Below are 23,712 nucleotides of genomic sequence, written 5' to 3'. Positions count from 1 at the left end.
TTTTTTTTTTTAATACAAATACAATAACAATTAAAATAAAACATAAACATAACAATAAATACATTATAACTTAAATTATTCTTGTGTTGAGTCAAGACTAGGTGACCACATTTTCATGTTATTTATGGCACTTACGCCCTCATAAGCTCTTTGAGTAAGCTGAAAACCTGGTATATCAGTCACCACAAATCTATCATTAGGCAATATTTTTTTAATAATATAAGGTCCTTTAAATTTTGGGATTAATTTTTTATTTATACCCGGCGTAGTATCATAATTATTTATTAAAACTAAATCTCCTATTATATAATTAGTTGGTATTTTATGCTTACTATCATAATATGTTTTATTTTGTTCTTGGATTTTAGAAATGTGATTAGAAGCCTCTTTTCTTACTTTTTCTAAATCTCTTTCTTCAAAAAAATTGATTGAATCTAAATAATTCTTTATATCATCATCAAATTTATATTTTTGTTTAACACCAAATAATAAAACAGTTGGAACTTCATTAGTAGAACGGCTAATTGTATTATTAATAGCGTATTCAACATCATTTAATGTCTTATCCCATCTGGATAGGGTAGTGGATAATTTAGCTATCATGGGGAGGATGGTACGGTTCACTCTTTCGGCTTGACCATTAGCTCTAGGAGTACCCGTAGCTATATGAATAAGTTGAATTTCATTATCTACAGTAAATTTTTCAAATACTATAGAGGTAAATGCAGAACCTCTATCAGAAATAATTCGAATAGGCCTACTATAAAAACTAAAGTAATTCTGAAGATGATTAATAACTTCACTACTATTAGTAGTCTTGGTTGGAAAAAGTTTAACAAATTTAGTAAAGGCATCAGTAACTAAAAAAATAAATTTATATCCATGATGTGCTTTCTCAAAAGGGCCTAAATGGTCAACATGAATGGTATTAAAAGGAAGGTCACCCTTAGGGATGTTGTGCAAAAATCCTTCAATTTTACCACTATGTGGGGAGAATGATAAGCATTTCAAACATTTAGAAATATAATTTTTTACTTTTTCTTTCATCTTAGGGAACCAATAAGAATTATTAATTAAATTTACAACTTTTTCAACACCAACATGTCCAACATTATCATGACAAGTTCTAATAACATTATCAATTAATTCATTAGGAACATAAAAAAAAAGTTTTTTACCATTAGTACGATAAACTAGTCCATTTCTTAATTCATAGAAAGGAATATCTTCATTTTCTAACTTTTTACGAATAACTGAAATTTCAGGATCACTTAATTGTTTTATAGACAAAATTTGTTCAAAAGTATTACTCTCAAGTATTAAAATATTTTGTACTCTACTAAGAGCATCAACATGAAACATCTGTTTATTAGAACGATGAACTACTTTATAATCATAGCTTTGAAGAAACAAAGTCCAACGCATTATACGAGGGCATATATCTTTTTTATTTAAAGTTAGTCTAAGACTGTCACAGTCAGTAACTATAGTAAAAACAATACCTTGAAGATAAATATGAAATCTTTTTATAGCATAAATAATAGCTAAGCATTCAAGCTCATAGCTGTGATATTTAGATTCACAATCAGTTGTACGCTTACTGAAATAGAAAACAGGATGAAATTTATTATCATATTTCTGCTTTTGAACTAATACAGAGCCAAAACCTACTTGACTAGCATCACAATGTAATTCAGTTTCTAATAATGGAGAATAAAGACATAAAACTGGGGGAGAAATCAAAAATGTTTTTAAATTTTCCAATGCTACCAACTGACTTTCACCAAAAACAAAGTCTTTATTCTTTTTTATAAGATCATATAATGGTTTAGAAATAATAGAGAAATTTTTAACAAATCTCCTAAAATAACTAGCTAATCCTAAAAAGCTATGAAGTTCTTTTGAATTCTTAGGTATAGGAAAGTTTTTAATGGTCAATATGTTATGGGGATTTGGTTTTATACCATTTACATCAACTTCATATCCTAAATAATGAATTTTTTGTTGTAAAAATGAACACTTGTCAAGTCTAAGTTTAAGAGAATATTGTGACATAATTTTAAAAATCTCAATAAGAATACTAATATTTTCATCAACTGTTACAGTACTTATTAAAATATCATCTAAATATATAATAATTTTATTTTTTTGAATTAAAGAATTAAAAATAGTATAAATATACCTCATAAAAATAGAAGGGCTATTACAAAAACCAAATGGCATTCTAGTATATTCAAATTGACCCATAGGTGTTATAAAAGATAAATATTTAATTGACTCTTCTTTAACTTTAACATGATAAAAAGCATTTTTTAAATCTAAACGGGTAAAGTACACTTTATCTTTAAGCATATCAAGTGTGTCATCAATAATTGGCAGGGGAAATCTGTCCTTAATAGTGATTTTATTTAATTCTCTAAAGTCTACACAAAGTCTAAGATCATTTGTTTTCTTTTTTATTAAAACAATAGGTGAGCAATAAGGTGAATTACTAGGTCTAATAATTTTCTCAGCTAATAATTCATTAATAATAGTTTTAAGTTTCTCTTTTTCACTAAATGACATACGCCTAGGTCTAAAATAAAAAGGTACATGATCTTTAGTTAACTTAACTTCAAGTTCAAAAGGAGCCTCTAGTTTTTTAGGGTTAACAACATCATTTAAATAATAATTTTTAAAAATTATGTTCACCTCATCCTGAACATCAACACTTAAATTTTCATTAATATCTAATTTAATAGTCTCAGTCTTATCAATATCAATTAACATAATATCATCAAAAATAAAATCATCATTACTAACTTTTTCTATAAGTAAACTTTCTTCAAATGATAACTTAATAGATTTATCACAAATAAAATTTCTACCTAACAAACAGTCAGAATTCATTGTACCATTATCAACAACATAAAATAAAATATTTAACTTAGTATTTATACACTTAATAAAAACTGTTGAATTAAAGATACCTAATACTTTTAATTGGCTTTTATTAATACCAGAAAGATTAGAAGTAACAGAAGTTAAAATTAAATTAGAAGGAACAACATTTTCTTTAATTATAGAAATAGGGCTACCTGAGTCGATGACTGCATCCAATGTCCAATGTTGCATTTGACACTCAATATTAATACTCAGTGTATATGGTGGATAACATAACTCACTGATTTCTATCATCATTGTGGATTGCTCATCAGTTTCCTCTTCTTTTGTTTTCAGACTGTCATTGCAATCTTTTTGTCGATGCTCCATTGAGCCACACTTAAAACAGGAACCTGGTGCTCTTTTTGGTTTATTACAGTTTCGAATAGTGTGAGAAGTACTATAACAATTAAAACAGCGTTTCACATTAATTGTTATTTGATCTTTCTTCTTGTCTTCAATCTTTTTTTGTATTACAGTTGAATTGCTTTGTGAATACTTAAATAAACTATTACCTAAAACTATCCGCTTAGTACGTACTTTATTAAGATTTTCATAAGTTTGTATGTCATTAAAAATTTCATCAGTATCTTTATGATGTTTTGACAACAAGTATGTGACCATGTCACGTGAATAAAAACCTTCTAATAATTGTGTTTTAACTTGATCAAATGATAAATTTAATTCACTACATAAACGTACCTTCTCATAAAAATAATCAACAGTAGGTTCGCCTTTTAATTGTACTCTAGAGACTAAATTTTGCCACAATTCAGTAGTATTTTGATCACCAATAAATGACTTTGTAAATTGTTTTTCAAATATTTTCCATGAAGAAAAAGTACGACTCTTAAACCACTGTTGAGCTGGTCCATTCAAATTTGCTCGAACAGACTCAATCTTTAAAGCATCAGACCACTTGTTAATATCAGCTATACCATTAAATGTATTTAGCCAATCTTTGGCTTCTGATCTAGACTCGTGGCCCGTAAATGGTTTTATACTTTTGTTAAGATCTGGCATAACATAAAATTGATTACCTTGGTTACTCGTAGTATTAAAAACAGCGAGTTGTTGCATTAATAAACGATTTTGTTCCATCAATAATTGAAACATAGTGTTCATATTAGATGTAGAAGGCTCTTCAAAAGTATCACTGGTAATCACTTGTTGATCATCCTGAACCGTGTCGCCATGCTCTCGATTTTTATCCAAATCCATCATGGAAACGGATTTTCGAAAACCACTTCTGAGATTGTAGGAGGCCATATAATATGGTATATTAAAAGAGGAACAGATAACTGTGAAAGGTGAACATATAAAAAAATAAAACTAGTTGGTTCTTTAAAAACTCTTAAAAAAACATAATTGTATTTTCATAAAAAAATTAACATCAACGTCATAATAATAATTTCGTAATAGTAATATTAACATTGCATAATATATATCATAACATAATAAAGATAAGGGTTGTGGCCAGTGCCACCAACCAATGCCTACAACCAAATGATAGGTAAAGACATCATGCATCTATAAAAAAAAAATTATATTGATCCATACAACTTTCAAAAAGTTATAGCATTATGAAGTTAAAAATATAAAAAAGAATTTTTTTATAAACTTTGATGTCTGTTTTCACCATGAAGATAAAATAAAGTCCGAAATTTTTTTTTACCAAAATAAAGTATATTACATTAGCTTTAATTTAAGATATATATAAAAGTGTCAGACCTTCCGGAACATTTTCAAAAGTTAAGTTGAAAAAGTTCATTTTTTGTGAAAAAGTTGTCATTTTAAATCCCCCCCTGTGGGCAGGTTAAAGGTTAAATTTATGAAAAAAATATACCAAACGAAAGGTAATAATATTACACATTTATATAAAAAAGAATTATATTGATATGTTTGTTTTTAAATAAGTTATGGCACTTTTAAGTAAAAAAATTTTTAAAAATTTCGAAAATTAGCAATTTATAAATTTGTAATTTTTTTGGAGGTTTCCCCCATTTACGGGGAACGAAGGCATTTTTTTCAATTTTTGAGGGTAATTTCTTTGACTAGATACAATTTGTGATCTTTTGACGTATCATTGAAAGAAATTGGTTCGGTGAGAGCTGAGAAAAAGTGGTAACAGACAAAAAAAAAAAAAAATAAATGAACACATCTTAGTAAAACCAATACCTTCTCAGCTTCGCATCGAAGCTAATATATTAATTAAAAATAAATATTTTAATATTAAAAATCAAGTTGTATAAATTTAATTTTCAAAATATTTATTTATGTTATTAAAATAAATTGGAAACAATCGTGGAACATAAATGTTCATCGAACAATACCTAGAAGGCCGTATACCTAATTGAACAATAGAATCCGTTTGACGAACGTGTCCATTCAACGACGTATACGTTCGACGAACGGACGATTGAAAAATAGACCCCCAGGTCTTTTCGGCGAAGCATCTAAACCATTAACGGGTCTCTTTTTTTTTTTTAGCAATTAAATTAAATTTTCTAATTATTTATAACTGTAATATTAATTTTATTGCGCGAGTAACTCGCCTGTATTTTATCCCTGTTTCTTAATCTAGACACAGGTTACGGTATGTTTTATATATCAACCACTTACAACCAGGGATTCGGAACGGAACAAAAATATTGTTCCGGAACGTGAAATTTTGTTCTGTTCCGAGTTTGCTCCGGAACGGAACTTTTGCTAACAAACGTTCCGGTCATTTGTTCCGGAATGGAACCTATGCTAAAAATTGTTCCATTAATTTACTCCGGAAAGGAGCTTATTCTAAAAAACGTTTCGGATAAAAAGTTAATTATATTAATAACTATAATAATATTTTGCGTATGTAGTTTTTATATTTAATATGTAGTCATATTGATTACATACATTAATATAATATATTGCAATAATTATATTAATTATTGCAACATTTATTCAAATGCTTTGCGCAAAATATTAATAATTATGCCATAAATAATTATTACTTAACGTATTTAATATGTTAAAAATAATCAGTGCAAATTATAATTTTTAACCTATTTTTTGGTCTTTAAAGTTAATTTTTTGAAAGTTTATAATGAAAAAAAAGGTTTATTTGTTACCATAACCTATAACTCAACTTCAAATTTGAAATTTAGATTATTAAATAGAAAATTGTATGTGAATTAAAAAAATAGTATAGTATTTAAAGTGTTAATAATTTATTCATAACCATGAAAAATTTTTATGGATCACGTTATATAGTTCTTTGTGTTATATTAAATCTATAATAATAATATCTAGTAATAAATTAGTATTTGGTACTTAGTCAAGTTGAAACATTGGATATAATTGAAATTGTTGAGGAATTAATTATTTAAATTTAAATTATTTTTATTGTCTATTAAAAAATCATACTAAAAGGACAGTTAATCCGTCCAGATGTCCTCGAATAGAATGTATGTTGTCAACTCATATTCGTGACAAGTTTACTTTCTAATGTTACAAAAAAAACAACTTCATGCAAATTTCTGATCAGTAGATATTTTTATTGTATTTGCATTGTTATTTACGTGTAAAAATCATAGAGTAACTCTATGGTAAAAATGACACGGTAAAATTAAAATTTAAGTATCATCACTCGTCAATAATAAGATTGTTTTTATAAATTCAGAAAAGCGACTGCTAAAATAAATCTAGTTATAGCAATGCAATACGTTAAAATAATTGAATAGGCTGAATATAACGCTCTCCAGTTGGACTTAAGTACAAAGATCTGAATCCGTAAGAGGCTCACCTCTATATAAAAGATAAAAATTTAATAGTAGATTAATATAAAAAAATATAATAATAATTTAAATGTGATTAATAAATATCAGAGGAGTGAAAATAAATAGGAACGTTTCAAAGCATTTTTGCGAAACAATTTGTAGCTAGCATTCTGTTCCGGAGCAAATAGCCGGAACGATTTTTACTAATAGTTCCGTTCCGGAACAAATGGTCGGAACGATTTTTAAGAAAAGTTCCTAAAAATATATGGGGCGTGGTGTGGCGTGGTGGTCACATTAGTTGTTGACAAAACTCTAGTGTTAAGCCGAGCCTACCGCCGTAGGTGAACGGATGGGTGACCATACGTTCGCTTCTACGGTGGCGAAAAAGCACCATGTTCCCAGTGCAGAAGGCAACGGGAAACCACTGCATTTAAATTTCCCCAGGATATACCAATCCAATTGGTATTAACCAACCTAACGGTTGAAAAAAACAAAAAAAAATTTGCGAATTTTCTACTATATTAAATCGAAAATGTCCAAAAAATTCTTAGACGCTTATTTATTTAAAGCCGATATATGTAATACCAAACACATTTCTTGAAAATTCGAAAATTTTTATAAATTACACTCGCACAACGCGTGGATTTATATGACACTTGATTCCATTAAAATAACTATAATACGTAACAAAAATTCATATACGAAGAATAAATAGAAACAGGAATTTTATCGCTAAACACTGGGTATTTAGTTCATATACCAAAAAAAATTTAAGCCATGTATACATTCACCAAACAGATTTTCAGAACAGATTACGTGACATAATTAAAATTATCAATCGATAGCTCGTTTTTTACCAAAATTAAAAAAAAAGTAACTAATTCAACAGCTGTTATAAGACCCAACATAATTCTGATCGATGCGGGATTGCATGAATTAGGATAATATTCAGGTTATTTGGATTACGATATTAAAAGTATTAAGGTCATAGAAAAAAAATGGAATTTGAAAACGCAATTAAAAATAATAAAATAATTCTCCTTATTGTCCTATTTTTTTTTCGGCTCTGTACTTTTATACCTTGAAACGATAAATGGAGACGTTCTTCCACCCGAACCATCCGCGGTGTTGTATAATATAAATTTGGAACTTAGCCAAAAATCTTATCTATTCTAATTGCTCATAACACATTATATAATTATTCTATAGCTATGGCCACATTTTGCAATGGTAATCTCCTCCTCGTCAATTGTTCCATTAAAGAATACTTTTTTCCTTGAGTGGGGTGTTTACCTACTGCATCAGCAGCGTATTTGAAATCCCGCGAAGAATATCTCGGGGAAATGCCACATTGTTTGTAAAACATTTCGGTAGGTCAACTAAGTCCGGCAGAATATCCAATTACTTGTATGTCCAACAGATTGGACAGAACATAATATTAACAATTCTAACTAAACCGCTTTACAATACTAAACCATACCAGCGAAATTTTCGATTTAGCAGAATTCCTACTTGGTTACCAAATTTATGAAATAACAATATCGCCAATTAAAATGAATCGGAATAACCCTGGAATTTGTGGCCATTTGCATATACGAACAGCTAGTAAGTCATAACATCGCTGTCCGTATATGTGTTACAGGACCTCTATTTTTAATTAAATGCTACATTTCGGTCATTCATCCTGAAAAAAATAATTTTATAAATATTACTATATTTTGAATAAAAAATTGATTATTGTTTACTTACTCGTATATAACTACATAGTATAATATTTCCAAACCTAATTTCCCTTGTTTATAATTTAGTCGGATAATCAAGTAGTCAAGTAACTAGGTAAAATATTAACCTCTATACGTTGCATTCACCTTGATGCTATATTGCTATCTTACTATTTTTCATAGTCATTCTTAGACAGCCATCACCACCGCTACGCCACAGCCAAGGTCGATGTTACAACCATTACCATGAATTTTGTCATTTTATTTTGAGCCACAGTCCCTTTCTTATAAAATATCCAAATCACGGCCTTGACATCTTTCTGTAATTTCATATGTAGCGAATTGATCACCAAAACATCAAACTAATACGAATCGTACATATTTATGTTCTATCTGTCCTTAGTTGTCGACCATTGAGTGTGTACGGGCCGGGGGTATTAAATAGTAAAATACTTTACCCGGTCACTATGCCCTTTTTACCAACGGTCCGGCTTCTTGGTATACCACTCCAAGGCTGACCAACCTGTTAGTGTGTGTGATAGTGTCACGTTTTCATAATCGTGAGAATTNTGTGATGGTGTCACGTTTTCATAATCGTGAGAATTATTTTAATAAAATACAGACAGCACATCCGCTGCCTGAGACTGATGAATTAACAAATAATATTTATTGCCAAATCGTCAATAGTTCTAATTATTATAAAAACCCAATAGACCTGACAATCCTCGTCAGTCGACTCCAGTGCCTTGTGTCATTCATCAGTCTCAGTACTCGGTTGTCGCTGTCCGGCTTACTGTTTAAAGTAAAGTCTTTGTTTATTCCTTTTCTAACCTATATACTCTTTTCCTCGACATTTCAGAGTACTTGTGTCTTGCACTTCGTCTGCACCTTATACTCGGCTACACCGTTCTCTCTCTCTGAAGTACTTGTGTCTTGCACTTCGTCTGCACCTCGTACTTCATTGTCCTCTCCTATACCCCAAGTATTTGTGTCTTGCACTTCGTCTGCACCTCATACCTAGGTGTTACTCTTATTCTTCCTTCCTATAACAACAGCCTTTCGACACCCACAGCTAACCCGGAGTGTCAGCCGAGCACGGTGACTGCTGTACGACAACACGCACGTGAATACCTAGACAGCAGGCACCACCTCCTCATATTCATCTTCGTACACATAGTTGCATTTTTACACTTTTACCTTTATCATTTTTACTGTGTTACGACATGTGTAATGTGGTAATAGAATCACTGGAGGTGGGAGGGGTCGCCTGCGCAAACCCAGTAATCTATGTAGTGCTAAAGTGTGTACTGTGTGTATATATGTTTTGTGTGTGCTCTTAAATTAAATAAATAAATAATTCAAAAGGTTATAATAATCAATAACAAAATATATAATAAACAATAATACAGAATAAATGATAATAGCTTATAAAAAAAAGGATAGCCCTTCTGGCTCAACAGTAGTAAATATCGACTCAGTAGTATATATTAGAGCTATAGACCTTATAACAAATAAATGATAATAACTTTAACTTCTTCAATAAATAATCAAGATAAAACTAAAATGGTTATAAAACCTTTAATGTAGTAACAAGAAATGACTAAACTATAACTATATTCTCAAGACTCTGAGAGAGTATTATTCTATAACTATATTCTCAAGATCTGTTAGGAGGGACTCAGTATCATTGGCGGCATAGCGAAACGTACGATAACAATTTATGTGACCTCAACAAAGTGAGTAAAATCCATTAAGAAAATTAAGTCCTTTTTACTATTGCTATTGAAATATATAGCATTTCGACCTAGGGATAGGATATCGAAAGAAAGTATCGATATCAGTAAGTATCGAATCATTTTATAAACCTATATTTCACAGTATCAAATTATACTGTATGGAATTATGGAATATTGTAATTTTAGGATTCGATTCCTACTGATATCGATACTAATGAATGTTAAAAATATTTGTATAATTAGTACCAATGGACAATGACTATAGTCATTACTCTGTTATTTCTATTTCTATCCACTAGTAAAAATCAAATATTTGCAATTATATTTAAAAGCCTAAATATACGTAATAAATTTAAAATACAAATTGTCTTTTAATATTTATTATACATTAATTTATACAAAATACTAATAATATTATAATTTATAATTGGTCATTATTAGCCAGTCTTCACATAGGTACATAAAAAAAATACTAATATAAAAAATATAACTAAAACCAATCTTCCTCTGGGATATCAGCTAACAATAATATTTTTTGAAGGCGAGAACTAGTTAAACGATTCCTAGATTTGGTTTATGTTGCTCCAGCCTTTGAAAAAAGTCGTTCGCAAGGAACAGATGTTGCAACCATGGTGAAATGCAAACGCGCTTGTTTATACAAAATAGGAAATACGTGTTTCATATCCTCCCATATTTCAAGAGGATCAGACTTCAGGGTTGATACTGGATTTGATAAGTATAACGATAACTCATCGTTCATAAAAGTTGTGGTCTTTTTCTTTTTTTGGCCATGAACCAAATATTTATGATGTGCCCAAAAATCGAAGTTGTCTGTTTTAGAATGTTCTCCTTTTGACTCACTAGAAGAAATGTAATTTTCCCCAGAAGATTCTTTCGTCACAAATTCCAATGGTTTTAATAAATCCAACAATTGTTTGAGCGTATCCATTTTAATCGCAGTTGGCATCACAGGAGCAGTATAATCTTTGATTAGTAATGGACTTATTAATGTTACCATCTCTACAAATCTACTGATCATATAAAAAACAGAGTTCCATCGTGTTGGAACATCTAATATTAATTTTTTCATTGACCCTTCTGGAACTCCGTTTTCCGACTGCTTCTTTCTTAAAAGATCATTAACTCTCACGCTACTTTTCACCCACTTTACGATATTTCGAACTTTAGAAATAATAGGTTTAATGTTTTTTTGCCCTACTATATGTATTGCAACTAAATTGATGGTATGAGCAAAACAAGGAATGTGTCAGTGTTTACCAAAAGTTTTGTGAACAACAGAAACAACATTTGCACCATTGTCAGTCACAATACCTACAATTTTTTCTAAGATTTATTTCCCAATCTGACAAAATTTTTTCTAACTGTTCACTAATATATTGACCAGTATGCCGCTCTTTTAACTCAGTAACTGCCAAACAAAATGATTTCAGAGAAATTTCTTCTAAGAAATGTACGGTTATACCAAGAAACTTTTTTCTGACATTGTCTCTGTCCATGTATCGAATGTCAGAGATACATGAGGTGAATTTGACAAACGCAATTTTAATGCAGCTATAATAACCTCATACTTATTATCAAGGACATTTTTTATAGTTTTAACAGAGGGAATTTTGTATGATGGTGCCAATTCTTTAATGAACCGTCTAAATCCTTTTCCTTCTACTACAGAAAATGGACGGTAATCTTTACAAATAAAGTAAAGTAATGCCATAGTTATTTTACGAAAATGATGAACACCTTCTGAAATATAAAAATAAAGTATCGATATTAATAACATAAACAACAATAAATTATGCTGATAAACATAACTGCATATGAACTAATTTTTTGAAAAGCTTCAACAATAGGATGTTTTAGCCGTTGTAAAGCCTGTGGTGGATCGTCTACACATTCCTAAAAACAAATTAATTATTAGATACAAATCTAAGAATAATTATGTGATAATTTAATTTTGTAAAAATATTTATGTATTCATCGCTTATCAAAGTATCGATAAACCAGTCTGATGATAACAATTATTTTATATTTTTAATGTGTATACCCAGTTATTGACACAGAAAATTAGATGCCTATTATATAAATACAAATACACAAACACACTATAAATATAATTATACAACATATATAATAATTAATAATTATTACCTCTGCTCAGAGTCTTCCATACAAAGCGTTAGTTGTCGCGACTGAGTTTTTGATGAGTAACGTTCTGGCAATGTAGGCAATGGCGATACAGAACTACAGAAAATATATAAACATTAGTGTTTGATAGAGTGACATTACTTATAATTGAATCAGTTATTTTAAAAACAACATAAGTCATAAAATTGATATTTTACACAAATTATAAATAACTTCATAAATTTACATTTGTTTGTATATTTACTTATACATAAATTTATTTTGCGAGTCTGTGATATTCATTATTTATGGTTTTAAATAGTGTATTTTTAATTACATTTATAAAATAGTGACATGTTGTTTTTGAAATTACCGATTCAATTTCAATAAAAAATAAATAAACAATTTAATAAGTTACTTACTTTTGAGTGATAGTCAATTTTGACTGTTTGACTATGGATGATTTAGTATTAGTCAAATTTGAATGTTTTTTTAAATGTTTGGATAAATTTGAAGTATTGCCACAATAGAGTACTTCTTGAGAACAATGCTTGCATAATGCAAGAACAGCGTCAACTTTTTTTAAATATATCCAAACTTTTCTCTTTGGAGGAGACATAATTTTTTGAAAAATAATTTAATAAATTTAAAAAATGTAAAAAAGAAGCAGCGGTCGCACACGTGCAAATCAATCGAAAATTAATAACGTACAAGGTTAATAATGTTAATAATAACTTATTATTGATATTTAGAGCATTCGTGTATGTCCCCGATTTCATAGTACCTGTCTATATCACAGACTATATGAAAATATATGTATATAGTCTGTGCGACTGTGCCTATACGACTATACAGAATGTTTGATATTTCTTACCTTCTCAGTAAACGGGCATTTAATTACACCGATTAGGAAATCTATTGTATTGTGATTTGTGGACTGTGGTCGGTGGTTCAAAATAGATTGTTCGATACGAGTACTTTTAAACCGTTATGGTGGTAAATGATTCGATACTATTTATTCGATACCAATACTTTTTTATCGATATGAGTAAAGTATCGAAACAATTGTATCGATACAAAAAGTACTTGTATCGAAAGAAAAGTATCGATACTTTACTCGTATCGGTAGTATCGCAACGTCCCTATTTCGACCTATGAATTGTGAATCACTTTCATAACTACAACTTTTTTTTAATGTGTTCAAAGAAAATATTATTAAAATAATATTATTATAATATTATTCTTCGATATAGCTTGACTTAAGAAAAATTAAAATAATGAACCTGCGTGAGTACAAGCGTTGTGTTCATTCAATTGTTATTATTATTGGACCTTGATTATTTTTTATATTAAGAAAGTAATTAATTGCCCTACTTAATAGATACAATTTTCAATATAGCACAGCACGCATGTTAAGTTCCCATAGGTAAAACACAAAATGAATAATGCTTTACAGTCAACAGTTGCCACAGCCTTAGTTATAACTGCACATTAAGAGAACATGACAATTTTAAATAAGGGATTCTTTGCATAGACTTCTAACAGTAAATTTTGTGTGGTATTTTGTGACTTCATTAAATAAACATTACTTAAAAAATTGCAATTGTTACTAATATAGTGAGCCAGTTAATATTATTAGGCAATATCTTTAAATATGCTATTCGACATGCAAATTTTATCACCAAACTATTCATTAATGGTTAACTTGAGTTGTTGCAGCAATAAAACAAAATCACTTTAAAATCCGTTATTATGGTTACACTTATATTAAGATAAATCATAAATAATTTCATAAGTCCCGCAATAGGCGCAAGTCAGCCAAATTTAAGATGCCCTTAATGTATGTTTTTCTTGATAAATTACAAGAAAATGAATTTTATCAGATAATCACTATGCATTTTTGTATTCATTTAATATACATTATTATATTGCATGCATGTTTTACTTAGTTATGGCACCTATTGTACGTATGCAAGTTTTTTGCAACATTTTAGCTACATTAGGATAAAATAACTTTTTAACTGTCTAACATTAAATATTCTATTACGTTATTTCTTTCGAATATTTAAAAATTTTATAGTGCGTGCATTGCTAACGATTGTATTCAAGCTCATTACAACTCTTTTATATATCTTAAAATAAACATTAGCATTCTGAACATTGGAATAGGCCAGATTGTGAGGGATTACTCTGCCTTTTATAATGATTTATATCTCCAAAAATCACATTGTCTTATTATTGCAATGTTATTTTTTTATTGACAAGTTATCATAAAATATGTAAATTAATATATAAAATAGCATCAAATATATAAATTAATACATTCGAATAATATACAAATCACTTTGATACTTTTTATGAAGTTAATATAGTTTGTTTTTATATATAAGTTTAGGGTTTTACACGTTGTGTTTTATTATTCAGATAAGAGTAAAAAGAGCTGACAAGTGTAATTTCATAAATTTCTTGTGGGAATAAGAATAACTAATAATTGAATCGTGTGTCATAATATATTGTACAGCACTATGCGCATGACAAAATAGATAGGTATGTCAGCAACTTTGTGATACTCCTCGCCCCATCTATAGCTGGTTCGCCACATTTCATTGGCCGAATATTTGTATTATCATTTCCCATAAATATATTGATATTATTATCATTTATGCGTTAATATTTAATATTGTGCAAACATAATTTGTAGCGTATAGAGGAATAATGAAAAATTATGTATGTAATATACTTAATATTTAGAAGTGATTTCATTGCATTAAATGATATATAATTTGCTTCACATTAATGTTACTTTTTTTTTGTATAAAGCCAAGAGGTTGGTTTGTCAGCACAGTATCCTAAGGCGAACTGGCCTAGTGTTATTTGGTAATTTAATTTTACTTATTACATACATTTATTTATTAAGTAAATTTTTGTTTTTTAAATTTAAGTAAAAGTATGTAAGTATATCAAGTTTTCAAAATATTTTAAGACACTTAAAATAAACGATGTTCATTTTATTTAATAAACCCGGCATAATAATTTCATATCAAATAATTTGCAAATTGATCATATTTGTTTATATTGTAGTATAAATAGATATCACAATAGATTGATATCAATCAATAATAGTAAAAGGTAAAGATATCATAAAAAACAATACAAAATATTAAAGTTGCTGTCAAGTATTTGATTTAAAGAATTGTATTTTGGCGAGCAAACCTACGGCCAATGAAATGAGACGAACCACTACTATGAGTGAGAAGGGCGGGATGCGTCAAACGGTCCAAAACTCGTTTGTTGCTGACATACCTATCTATTTTGTCATGACTATGCGTTTGTTTAAGTTATATATTTAAATTATTTATTTGACAAGAATTATGATATCTTAATGATATTAATAGAAATTATAAACAAAAGCGTCAATTATTTTAAAATGAAAGATTAAATGGAAGACTAATATTGTGGATGCATATTGTGTTATATCATATTATCATAGTAACGAGTATATTACAACATATCCCACCAATTAACTTTTATTTCAGAAATTTTTTTTTTAATTGTCCCAAACTATTTTGTATTGTTAAGGTCTTACTATAAATTAAATAGGAAACCTCAGTACCTAAGGTCGATGTAGCCTAGCTAACTATCCCTCGTTAGTCCTTTACAATACAGTTGATAGGCATTTAGGCTTAATCCCTAAATGACAACGTAACATAACATTATAATTTTTTTATTTTAATATTATAAACAGTAAAAAAATAACGGTTTTTAACTTTATTCATCATTATATATTTATAATTTAGTGAAATATTTTAATATTATGTTGTATCAAGTGTGCAAGTGAAGACTGAAACAAAAATAAAAAATTTACAAAAAAAGACTATGAACATTAGAGACACAAACAATAATTTCAGAAGTGTTTTTAAATTTTACACAAGAAATATAAAATTAATAAAGTAATAATTAAACCATATTAAATTTTTAAATTAATTTTGTTGATACTTATATTATGCAGTTGAAGCTAAGTAAATAATTTTACAGTAAACTAAATAAGTTTACTGTCTAATTCTTTTTTTTTACAGTGTGAAAGTTTTTCAAACCCCAAATCTTCATAACAAGATTTGCTAACATTTTCACAAAAATTGCCATAAAAATTAAATGCATTAAGCATAATTTTGCTGGACATTTCATAATTTGAATGAACTGATATATTTCCTAGGTTCCTAAAATAGCTTACATAATCCTTAACATTTTCAAATTTGTCATCTATAGAACACCGGGTGTCATATAAAATCAAATCGCTCCGTAAATTTGCACTAAATATATTAAAATAGTTTTTAAAAATTACTAGGTATTGTTCAATCATTTCGGTGTTATTATCATCATGTGTAATACCAACATTTTTTAGAAAAATATCATTTTTTTCTAATAAGCTAAGAAAACCTGTAACCCATTTAAAAATCTTATATAAACTAGATTTAGAGGTCAAATTAACAGTCCATATTGATGATTTATTTAGAGTAACTAAAGCTTCATACAAATCTTCATGCATTTTTTTTGATTCGTTGAATGAGCTAAATAATTTAATCAAACAATTATGGTAACATTCGTATGCATCTTTATTGCATACAAATAATATAGCAGATAATAATGTACGATAGTTCTTCATTATTTCTGTAAATCTACATCTTAATAATTGTGATACATGTTCTTTTTTTATTCGGAAATTTATGTTACTAACTTCATCATTTATTATACGATCTACACTAATTTTTCTACCAAAATAAACTATACTAATGTGGTTCATTTTTTCCCAACCAGATTCTTTACGAATAATATTAAGGGCTTCAATTCCATCATTTTGATTTGTATCTGGATCTATCGGAGGTATGAATCTATATTAAAAAATAAATAGTGATTATTACATACAAATATAAAAATTATAATTGTAAATATTGGTAATGAGATATTGTATTACTTTCATTCGGGTTAAATACACAAATATGATTAAAATTTAGAATTTTTATTATAAATAATTATTTATTTGTTGAATAAATAAAATGATTTTTTTAATTATATTAATATATCAATTAAACCTATAATAATATTTTAAGAGTATTTCTTTCATAAATATCTACGAATTTATTAATACTTTTGGACAAATCAATTCGAATATTGCCAATAATATTTTACTAAGTATTTTTAAATGTAAGAATGCTCACTCTTCTCTTTTAGGGTTGAGAAATTCTTCAAATCCTAGGTTTTTATACCAATTTTTTATAATTTCACTGAAAAACATATTAAGTAAACTTTTTTTTGAAGATCTAACGTTAATAGGTAATTCCGCAATTTTAATACATTTTAAATCATTTATTAAAGAAGTGTCCAAGTTCTTATAATTTTGTAAATAGTTGTTTACTCTTATTGATGCGTCTGTTTGAAATTTTGTCAAATTCTTGAATTTCATTTCAGATATTTCATAAGGTGATTTGTTGAGATCCAAAGAGGTAGTCTCTTTACTTTTTTCTAAGACGTACTGATATATAAAGTCAATTTCATCTATTATAGGATGCAGCACGAAGTCTTCAGAAAACAAAAATCTTATATCTATGTAGCTTATAAACTTCACAGCATTGTGTAAATTCTCAATCATAGTCTTGGAATTTTTCACAATTATTTCAAGAAATTGTACACAACGAATAAAATTTTTCGGTGACTTTTTTTCATTATGAAACTTCTGACAGTTATTAAGGATAAGATTTAATAAATCAAGAAATTTTTTTAAAATTTCTAAGTACTTGAAATTGAGTATACTTATTGTATAAATATACTTTGGTTTAAAAGATAGCAGGTTTGAGTTTGGACGAAAAGCTTCCTCTAAAGAAGAAATATTATTTGAATCTTGTTTTTGATACAATATAATTTGTGAACAAATGTGACTCACCACCCTTGCGATATAATTTTCATACATTGCATGATAACTTTTGTATTGTTCTCCTTCAATTAGATTCAACGTGAAAACGATAATACATGATAAAATAAACGAATAAAATTTCATTTTAAAAAAATTATAATATGAAAAATTTTTTGTTTATAACTTAGGTAGATTTATAATGCACTTATTCAAATGTCCTTATTTGAATTTTACACATTATTTAAGAAAAAAAATGTGAAATAAGAATATAGAGAAAATGTAAGTTACAGTGACAATATATTTCAATCAAATATAGTTCTGTTTTTATTGTATTACTAATATTTTTTTTATAGAATGTATGAGTTATATTATCACCTAATCAATGTTCTTTTTGAATATTTCTGTTGATAGCATCAATTATTCACAATAATATTTTTTGTTATATTTTCTTATTTCATATAACGAAACTTTGTTTTTACTTTAAAGATTAATGTATAAAAGTTAATAACACATGTAATTCAATTATTCCATTAATAGTTAACAAAAAAAAAGTTAACTGAATGCTATTGCTTTTATCATAAACATTTTAACTTTATTAACACTTATTTGTTTATTTGTTCAGTTTGTCTAAACATTTTTTTACAGCCATTACTTATTTTAAAAATTATTTTACTATTCAAGGTAAAAAAAATTAATACATTACTTATATATTTATTATTTTTTTTTACGAAATTGTCAAAAGCACAGGTTTTTATACTAGATTTCTATAATCTCATTTAAAAACTTTAAATTATATTTTTTCTTGAAGAAATAACGTCATTAGAGAATTACACTATGTGATTTTTTTTAAATAATCTAATTAATAAACTTCATGCGTCTGTAAAAAAATTTTTCATATATCATTTCTTAGTCAAACATTTTAATATAATAATGATTCAAGTGTGCAATTAAAAACTGAAACAAATATAGCAAATTTACAAAAAATACTGTTGAGTTTTTTATACATAGCTTTTATTTAAATATTATAGTTTAACAATACAGTTTTTATTGAAAAGTATTGCATCAAACCCTTTTAATTTTTATACACATTAAAAGTAAAGAAATATACAACTACCATATTATTTTTATAATTTATCCGTATAAATAACAATAATAAATGATTGAATATCAATTTCATACTTAATTTAATTACTAAAATTAATATTTATTAATTTATTTTTTTTTTAAATCAAAAAACCGCTAAGGAAATAGGAGTTTATGTTGCTTTTGTAATTATCCACCAATTTTTTAGAATTCAACACTATCTACAGATTTGCAACGAAGCGTTTCGTAAGATAGTGATTTCATTGTCGAAAATTATCTATACTTGTCGCAACTTTGCCATGTCCACACTGTGCCTCGACTCCACTGTGCTACCGTTTTTTTATTATTATTTATAATAGAAGTTGCACGAATTGGAGTTTAAAATAAATAATTTATTTTATGAAAACGAAAATATTATTGAACAAAATGTTGCTCTACAAGAAGAAATGTTATACTATAAATGAAATTAATTTTTCATTACACAAATCTATTTTTTCCACTTACATTATAATTAGAATTAGACTAAACTGAAAAAAGAAGTTAAAAAACTTCAACCAACGATATATTAATACGGGAGAATATTATAAACCAAGACAAACTAAGATTAATTAAATAAATAATAATAAAATAGAACTTTTTTTTATAAATAAACATTTTTATCTATAAAAAATATATTTCTTAAAATTTAGGAAAGCTTAAAAATAGCTGGTTCTGAACCACTAATATTAGACTCTATGATTAAACAGATCTGTTCCTGAAAAGTTTAGACATTTGGAGAATATTATTTTTCAAAAATAGAAAAACAAGCAATTAATTATTTTTAAAAACTTAATATTAAAAGTGTTCCGTGTGAGTCAGCTAGACCGTAGAATAGCTAGTTGTGCACCACACTAGAATGAAGTTTTACCTTAAGCCTATTTAAATCAATATTATTGAAGCGTTACAGGGGTCACTTTGGAGGATAACGGCTAACCACATATGTAATAAGTTACGAGAGTAGACAATAATTAAATAACAAATAACAACATACAGAGTGATTTTTTTATCATAACCCACTTAATTACTTGCAGAATATATATATAATTTAAACATTTTTTTTTTTTTTTGGTTTTCTTTAGTTACACATTAACTATTTTACTCTGTCGTTTGTTCGGCGCTATAAATGTGCGTATGGTAATTAAAAAAATTGACATTAATGTAAACTAAGCTCCAAATGAGCGATATATTTGTAAAAAATAATAAAATTAAAGTTGGCCAGAAAAGTTATTAAATATAATAAAAATTGATCACTTGTGGCTAATTAATTAAATAAAATTAAAATTATATTAGAATTATTATTAATTTAAAAATACTGTGTTTAGCGTTGATAAGTTTAATATTTTAGCTTCGATGCTAAGCTGAGAAGGTATTGGTTTTACTATGATGTGTTTTTTTTTTGTGTCTTGTAAGCTAAACTAATAAACATCAGCCTAACTTTACAAGGACCCCAAGAAGGGTCCACCCTGGGCCGAGGCAAATCCGGAGCACCAGGGATTTTGTACCTTATTCTATGGGGAAAGGTAATGAAAAATAGTAATTCTTTATGATAACAATGATTAAAATTTATTAATTATTATAAGTTCATTTTTTTTTTTTTGTTTTTATTATTATGACAAAAAATTTTAATGAACAATTAAAGCATATTAATAAATAAAATATATTGAATCAAATTAACAGTATGTGAAATAAAATACTATAAACAAATAAATGATGGTCAAGGATTCTAAAAGAAAATATGAATAGAAAGTCTAAGATAATAAATATGAAACCACAAGTCATAACAGAAACAGGTAAATGAAAACAGATCCAGTTAATATGATTCCTCCCGAATAAATTATTTTTATTTACATGCATTATTTGGCACACATGGCGGTAACATTATGATTTATTGCAATTAGAACTAAATGTCTATAGACTTATAGGCTTCAGAACGGCCTTTGTATTTTGTGAATTGTATAATTACACATAATCAGTATTTAAAAGTCCATTTCAGAACGACTCGACATATCAACTATTAACTGGATCAAATAATTAATTCAATAATGTACCAACAGGAGAAAACAAAGAAAATAGGAGGGTAACGTGGGTATGACAGATCCATCGTATGGGTCAGGGTAAAATGGACATGTCACCAACATCAATGGGTATCCCCTACATAAATATAGGGGACCCATTGAGATGTTCACCATGTCCACCCTGACCACACCCGAGGACCTGTCAACTCACGTAAGGTGAAGAAAGAAAATTAAAGAAACAGAAAGAATTGACTATATAACATAATCTCAAATCATAGTTACAATCCCTATAGTCATTAACTAAAAAATAAGAGGATGACGAAATAGTCATAGCCCATAACACAATGAAGTAATTTACATATGCAAAACAAAATATAACAAACAGAAAAGGATAAAAAATATACCATGTGATAATACTTAGTTGTTGAATTCCCAAGAAAATGTATTGGTATTGATGCCATTATGATGGCCAAGACAAATTGAAAAAACTTTACTCCTCCATCACGGATTCGTAACACATGTCAAAAAATATTGAGGAGACAATGCCATTGATCCAAACGAAGAAGACGTAGTGAAGAAAACGAATGATGATTGAGAGCTTCTTTTTTGAACATAACCATATTTTTTCTTATGCCAGCTTGATCACACATGGGAGAGGGTACTTGACAGTGTGTTCATTATTATGGTTTTTTTTAGGATGAGAATCACAGGTGGTAGGAAATATATATCAATTTAATAAATAATTATGTGTGTATGTGCAACACTGAACCTACGGATGTACGACGCGCACTGTTTGAATACAGTTACCTGTGACCTGATACTCATGATAATTTTATTACGTTACAGTCTGTTACCATTTTTTCTCAGCTCTCACCGAACCGATTTCTTTTAATGATATGTCAAAAGATCACAAATCGTATCTAGTCGAAGACATTACCCTCAAAAATTGAAAAAATTTCCCTCGTTCCCCGTAAATGGAGGAAACCTCCAAAAAAATTACAAATTTAAAAATCGCTAATTTTCGACATTTTTTCAATTTTTTTTACTTAAAATTGCCATAACTTTTTTAAAAATAACCAAATCAATATAATTTTTTTTTACATAGATGCATGATGTCATTACCTTTTATTTGGTATATTTTTTTTATAAATTTAATTCTTTACCTGCTCACAGAGAGGGATTTAAAATTACAACTTTTTGATAAAAAATTAACTTTTTCAACATGATTTTTTAAAATATTTCGGGAAGTCTGACACTTTTATATATATTTTAAACTAAAGTTAATGTAATTTAATTTATTATAGAAAAAAAAAATTCGGACTTTATTTTGTCTTCACGGTGAAAATGGCTACTAAATGCTATTTTTGTGTGAAAATTCTCGATTTTATTTTTTACATTTTTAACTTTATAATGCTATAACTTTTTGAAAAGTGTATGGATCAACATAATTTTTTTATGAAAAATAATAATTTTTAATAATCCCTTTTTCATTCGATATACTTTATCTGAATCAGGATATTAATAACGAACTAGCAGATCATGTAGCTTTTGGAATATTCCACCATTTTTTTAAAATTATACACTATCCAAAGATTTACATCGAAGCGTTTTTTTTTTTATATTGATTAAAATCACTATAAAAAAAACAATTTTTGTAAACAACATTCATATATTATTTATATAATAGTATAAAGAAAAATACACTTAGCTGATATAATTACTTAGCATGTTGCAGTTTTCAAATTTTTTTAAATTAAGTGTCATAAATTTGAGAAAAATACTTTTAAAGGTCTATTAACTTTTATGGTTAGGTTTCATAAATTATTGGCATTTAATGACTTAAGGTCTGAAATATTTACTATATCTATTAAAAAACATTTTTGAGGTTTACATATACTGAGTAAAACACACAACACATAACATTTTGATTCAATAATCATTTTAATGCAATTTTTTTTTTTTTAATTTAGACATTTTTAGACTACGTTAAAATCATATTTTGTACTATTTATTTGTAATAATAAAAAAATAATTTTTTTTTTTCAAGAATAGCTATTTTTTAGCTCATTTTTATAAAACAATTTGATGAGCCTATAACAAATTAAAAATAAATACTTTTTGAGTAAAGTATTTTATTAATACAAAGAATGGATATGTAGTGTGATTAAGTATAGCTTGTAAAAGTGTATATTTATAACATATTTACCAACGTGCTACATATCCACTCTATTTGTTAAATTATTTGTAACTCAATAAGTACTTATCCTAAAATTGTTATCAACACAAAGAAATTTTCTAAAAATTCACTATTTTGAAATTTTGAAAAAATTAAAAGAAACATTTTTTTTATAAATATATAATAAAAAATATGCTTTTAAAATAATTATC

At 27.4% G+C, this 23,712-nt stretch overlaps 1 protein-coding gene and 2 long non-coding RNA genes across 6 annotated transcripts in view; 1 reads left to right on the top strand and 2 right to left on the bottom strand.

The window, feature by feature from the left end:
* The window catches only part of LOC126907934 (uncharacterized), a 119,515-nt gene that overhangs the window by 13,437 nt on the left and 82,366 nt on the right, over positions 1–23,712 (bottom strand). Inside the window, exons 1-2 of one of the 3 annotated variants that reach the window (XM_050689645.1) lie at positions 17,496–18,415; positions 16,255–17,168 (exon numbers count right to left, since the gene is read on the bottom strand). The exons of 1 other annotated variant lie outside the window; for it this stretch is intronic. In XM_050689645.1, the coding sequence (XP_050545602.1) occupies positions 16,319–17,168; positions 17,496–18,331 (1,686 nt within the window). In that variant the 5' untranslated portion in view covers positions 18,332–18,415 and the 3' untranslated portion in view covers positions 16,255–16,318. Of the gene's footprint in view, positions 1–16,254; positions 17,169–17,495; positions 18,416–23,712 lie in introns of those variants that run through there. One more of the 3 variants, XM_050689644.1, reaches the window with a different exon arrangement.
* LOC126907977 (uncharacterized) lies at positions 11,966–12,905 on the bottom strand. The gene is made up of 3 exons (XR_007704668.1): positions 12,702–12,905; positions 12,304–12,396; positions 11,966–12,051 (listed from the first exon to the last, which is right to left on the bottom strand). It is a non-coding gene; the product is annotated as an uncharacterized LOC126907977 (long non-coding RNA).
* Positions 14,983–18,447, top strand: LOC126907979 (uncharacterized). Of its 2 annotated transcripts, XR_007704670.1 has the most exons (5): positions 14,983–15,156; positions 16,077–16,229; positions 17,095–17,160; positions 17,746–17,780; positions 17,842–17,945. It is a non-coding gene; the product is annotated as an uncharacterized LOC126907979 (long non-coding RNA). The 2 variants fall into 2 exon arrangements; XR_007704671.1 differs by lacking the exons at positions 17,746–17,780; positions 17,842–17,945 and adding an exon at positions 18,376–18,447.

This window comes from Daktulosphaira vitifoliae, unplaced genomic scaffold, assembly GCF_025091365.1.
Source record: "Daktulosphaira vitifoliae isolate Bord-2020 unplaced genomic scaffold, ASM2509136v1 Scaffold_5, whole genome shotgun sequence".
NCBI lineage: Eukaryota > Metazoa > Arthropoda > Insecta > Hemiptera > Phylloxeridae > Daktulosphaira > Daktulosphaira vitifoliae.
The sequence above is the reverse complement of the archived record's forward strand: the minus strand, read 5'-3'. Positions and strand labels throughout refer to the sequence as shown.